Below are 4,928 nucleotides of genomic sequence, written 5' to 3' on the forward strand. Positions count from 1 at the left end.
TTGCCAAACCATATTTAATTCGAAAATACAACACTGGGGGCTTATAGGAATCTGTAGGTGCGACTCGATGGGACTTAAAGGGTTCTAGAGAGGCGCTCAAAAAAAGAAAATGTGATAAATGTCGGGAAATTTGCGGAAAGGTTGGAAAAGAGGGAAAATTGGCTTCGGTTTTGGCCATATAAAAGGCTTGAAGAGGAAAAATGACTTCCTTATTTGTCGTCAAGGTGCAGGAAAAGCAGTAGTCTTTCCAACAAAAGGTGTCAAAAAGAAAAAAAAAAAAAAACTCCCAGAAAAATAAAATATCAGTTTTATTGTATACCAAAATATTGGTGTTATTTTTTATTGTTTGTGAGCAGTGCCTGTTTAAATTAAGCATTGACGCGAATAAATACAAGTAAGATACTTTTTGTTTGTTTGCCATTGCAAGGCCAATATTTGAATGTGTGTTAATTTTTTATTAAAGATATCGCCAACTCCAATAGCAGGCAAAAGCAAAACCCTGGCCCCTCCAAGTACATGCCTGGAGGAGGTCAGCAATATTTTTATGTGGAGTTCTTTAAACATCCTTCAAACAAGTTGGAATTTTTACGCCGAGAGCGGTAATTTTTAAATGGGAACCCCATGACTGTGAATAGCGAATTTCTTGGATTCTTGTTGCAAATTGGCAGAGTTTCCGTTAAAACCTCCATTTGGTGATTATTATTGATGAGAAAAGAAGAGTGCAATATTGCTTATTCCGCTGCCAGATTATGATGTGGCCTAAAATCCTGGTGATGTAAATGTGGCTGATTATTTTTGAAACGGAAACAGCAACGCCTGCAAGAGAAGTAAAAAGTAAAATTAAGTACCAGAAAAAACCAGGTAAAAGTCTGTTATAGTACATACCGAGTTTTGTGAAAATTCAAATTAATTTGCCAAGAGCCTGAGTGCCAAAATAATTATCCAAACAGTCCGCTGAAAAGAAGAAGTATATTAATGATTAATACTGCTTTTAACAAAAAAAGGAAAACTGAAACTTGATGACTAAAATATAACTAAAATACATCTAATTAAAAATTAATATAATGAATGTGAATGTCCGTAGTTGATAGTTTAGAATATAAGTACGTTAAAGAATTTGTTAGGATTTTTAACGCCTGGGATAAATCTGTGAGTGTAGGGTTACCCCGAACTTACAATGGGATTAATGTAATTTTTTTTTGTTTGATTTGGTTATGGACATATGGTAACGTCCATTTTTCCCACTAAGAGAGCTCTTTTAGGAAGGTTTTAGAGTAAAAAGGTAGCCAGATTTGGCAAATGTAAAACTCCTGTTGTATAGGGTGATGACCTGAATAATTGATTCACGAAGGAAAAAGGCCGTTAGAAATTCAAAAGTCTGATTTTTTTTATTGTGTGTTCTTTCATGATAATTGTTAGGTTTAAGCCAACAATAATGAATAAATGTTTTTATATTTGATTGTTTGTCATATAATATGAATTATTAAGTGTTCTTTTTGTGAGAGAGTGGATTAGGCTGTAGGTAATAGCGAGGTAAGTGTGTGTGGAGTTTGGGGCCCTTTTAATATGTATTTATTTCTTTTATTGGACCAAAGGGTCAAGGCAGGGCGGGCAATGTGTGGGAACAAAAGAACACCAAGTTCCCTTGTCATGGTTGTATGTAGTGTTGTGTCGTTTTATTTTGTTTTGTTTGTTTTCATGTCTCTTTTTCAATTGTTCGACCCCTAGGGCTGACGGTGGAAGGGTTGAGAACCCCCTGGAAGGGAAAGCCCCGACTGAGCGTAGTTGGAACCCCACCGTAGCGCCGCATTAGGCGGTACGCAACATCTTCTTCTTTTTCTGACAAAACTAACCATCATTACATTGCCAAGTCGACAAACGCTGCCGCCGTTTTGATTGTGCTCAAACTCTCAAACATCAACAAATGGTTGGCAATTCATACTCTCCCTCTCCCGGTTTGTTTTGTTTTTCACATGTGCTGTTGGTTTGTGATTTCTGTAATTTTGGAGGCAAATAATTAAAAAACATTAAAATGACTGAAGTTGTAATGCCTGGGGATCGTATTCCATCTGCCGAGGAAATGGGCAAAACAAAGAAAGGTAAAACATTTGAATCTCCCATGTATAAAACTTTCAAAAACAATTCATTTTTGCAGTTATTCTTGGTCCCGGTTTGCGGAGGCAAGATGATCATGTTGTGGCATGTAAAGTGGGAATACTGCAACACAAAGAACCCAATACCTTTTGGGTGGACAGTTATCAGCGTCGCTATGTACCTGTGCGAGGAGAATATGTTATTGGTGTTGTCACCTCAAAGGCTGGAGATATTTTCCGTGTTGATATTGGTTCCTCAGAGCAAGCTGCTCTACCTTACTTGGCTTTTGAACAGGCCACAAAGAAAAATCGCCCTGACGTTAATACTGGTGATTTGGTATATGCTCGTTTGGTTGTGGCCAGTAAAGATTTCGAACCGGAGTTGGTGTGCGTAAATTCCTCGGGGAAGAAGGGGAAATTGGGTGTACTGTCCGATGGTTTTGTTTTCAATTGTAGTTTAAATTTGGCACGTATGATCCTGAGAGAAAATTGCCCTCTACTGGCAGCCTTAACAAAAGAGATACCCTTTGAAATTGCTGTGGGTTTAAACGGACGCATATGGATTAAGGCGAAATCTGTAAAAGAAACAATTGCTGTGGGTAATGCTATATTGGCGGCCGAACATGCATCAAATGAACAAATATCAAAAATTTGTGAAAATATTGGAAATATATTATTTATATGAGCTGAAAAACCGGTGGCAACAAGTGTTTGTGTGTGTATGTTGGTTTGGAATGTTTGTAGTGTGGAGTTGGTGAATGACCAAGCAATCCAATGAAGTAACCTCTCTCATTCATAAGGTAAAAAAAACGGAGCTTAAAAGAGAAATGTAATTACAGCTCCACAGAGCGTAGCAATCTCTTTTGCAAGTACTTCGATGTGCATTTTGATATTGTATAACCCATTGTGGAACATAACAGTATCAATAGATGTTACATATTTCAAAATGTAGGCTAGACTAACAAACATGGATTTTTATAATACTTTTGAGTCTCTTTGTGCACAATGTACCGTTCTCATTAACTTAGCTGCACGATCTGCCGCCCCTCAATGGGTTAATGGGAGAAATTTACAAAAACAAGTTTCTAGCGAAAAAAGAATATCAATCTGGATTCCAGTACATATTTTATTTTTGCATTACTACAAGTTCCGTTCATTCCGTCAACAGTACAACAAAGAAGACATGTTAATCGCCGAAATTATTCTATCAGCCATTATTATATACTGCTTGATATACGTATTTTTGTGGCTTTTACTGGACTGCAATGTACGTCTTTGGTGGAATAGCTATTTTGGCAGATCATTAAGAAAACTGCGAGGACAAGTAATATGGATAACAGGAGCTTCAAGTGGCATTGGTCGTGCTCTGGCCATACAATTAGCAAAACATGGTGTACATTTGGTGTTATCTGCTCGTCGTGAAGACCTCTTGGAGAGAGTCAAAGATGAATGTTTACAGGTGGCAAAAGATCTCCTTACAGAAGAAGAAATATTAATCTTACCAATGGACATACTCAAAGTTGAGGACCATAAAAAGTGTTTCGATAAAGTTTTGGAACACTTTGGAAAGCTCAATATTTTGGTGAACAATGCCGGCAGGTCACAACGTGCTCATTGGGAAGATATTACCATTGAAGTGGATCGTGATCTCTTTGAATTGGATGTCTTTGCTACGCTTCACTTATCACGATTGGTGGTGCGTTACTTTTTGGATGCGACAAATGGTAAGGGACATATAGCGTGTACTTCAAGTGTTGCCGGTATGGCTATTGTCCCATTTTCAGCTAGCTATTGTGCTGCCAAGCATGCTTTAAATGCTTATTACCAAACATTGGCATTGGAGCATCGCTCCCTGGATGTAACCATTTTCAATCCAGGACCAGTTATAACAGATTTTCTAAAAGAAGCCTTCACAGCATTGCCCAATGAGAAGTTTGGCCATGAAACTAATGAACAATATCGTATGACTGCTGAACGTTGTGGTTACCTCTATGCCACAGCCTTGGTGAATAAACTGCAGATGTCATGGTGTGGTCGTTTTCCCGTTAACTTGATGTGCTATGTTACACGCTACTCATTATTGACTGCGGTTATGAACTGCTTTATAACACCACAGAGAATGCAAAAAGTTCGAGATGGTGAACCCTAGGTAGGTTATGGAAATGCGAAACGAACATGGAGTGAAGGAAAATATGAAATAAAGAGAAACGTTTTTTATAGAATTCCCGATGTTGCAATTAATGCCTTTCCTTTCTGATACTACCTCAGAAATATTCTTTAAAAATCCGTGTTCCTTGGTGTAAAGGTGCCTCAAAAAATATTCCTTAAAAATCCACGTTTCTTGGCGTGAATGTGCCTCAAAAAATATTCCTTGAAAATCTACGTTTCTTCGTGTGAAGGTGCCTCAAAAAATACTCCTTAAAAATCCACGTTTCTTGGCGTGAATGTGCCTCAAAAAATATTCCTTAAAAATCTACGTTTCTTCGTGTGAAGGTGCCTCAAAAAATATTCCTTAAAAATCCACGTTTCTTCGTGTGAAGGTGCCTCAAAAAATATTCCTTAAAAATCTACGTTCCTTGGTGTGAGGGTGCCTCAAAAAACATTCCTAAAAAATCCACGTTTCTTGGCGTGAAGGTGCCTCAAAAAATACTCCTTAAAAATCCACGTTTCTTAGTCTGATTGTGCCTCAAAAAATATTCTTTAACAAATCCACGTTTCTTGGTTTTGGTGTTTGAAAAAATATTCTTTAACAAATCCACGTTTCTTGGTTTTGGTGTTTGAAAAAATATTCTTTAAAAAATCCACGTTTCTTGGTTTTGGTGTTTGAAAAAATAT

At 37.4% G+C, this 4,928-nt stretch overlaps 2 protein-coding genes across 2 annotated transcripts; both read left to right on the forward strand.

The window, feature by feature from the left end:
• Positions 1-1,912: 1,912 nt before the first annotated feature.
• Positions 1,913-2,787, forward strand: Rrp40 (exosome complex component Rrp40). Its single transcript, XM_073971051.1, has 2 exons — positions 1,913-2,099; positions 2,156-2,787. Exons 1-2 carry the CDS (start codon positions 2,033-2,035, stop codon positions 2,776-2,778), a joined length of 690 nt encoding a protein of 229 aa, XP_073827152.1. The 5' UTR covers positions 1,913-2,032; the 3' UTR covers positions 2,779-2,787.
• A 404-nt stretch (positions 2,788-3,191) lies between these two features.
• LOC141395360 (dehydrogenase/reductase SDR family member 7-like) lies at positions 3,192-4,330 on the forward strand. The gene has a single exon (XM_073971049.1). The coding sequence runs from the start codon at positions 3,277-3,279 to the stop codon at positions 4,240-4,242; it is 966 nt and encodes a 321-aa protein (XP_073827150.1). The 5' UTR covers positions 3,192-3,276; the 3' UTR covers positions 4,243-4,330.
• The last annotated feature ends 598 nt before the right edge of the window (positions 4,331-4,928 follow it).

Source organism: Musca autumnalis, unplaced genomic scaffold (assembly GCF_047663935.1).
Source record: "Musca autumnalis isolate F117 unplaced genomic scaffold, ASM4766393v1 scaffold_2, whole genome shotgun sequence".
Classification (NCBI taxonomy): Eukaryota; Metazoa; Arthropoda; class Insecta; order Diptera; family Muscidae; genus Musca; species Musca autumnalis.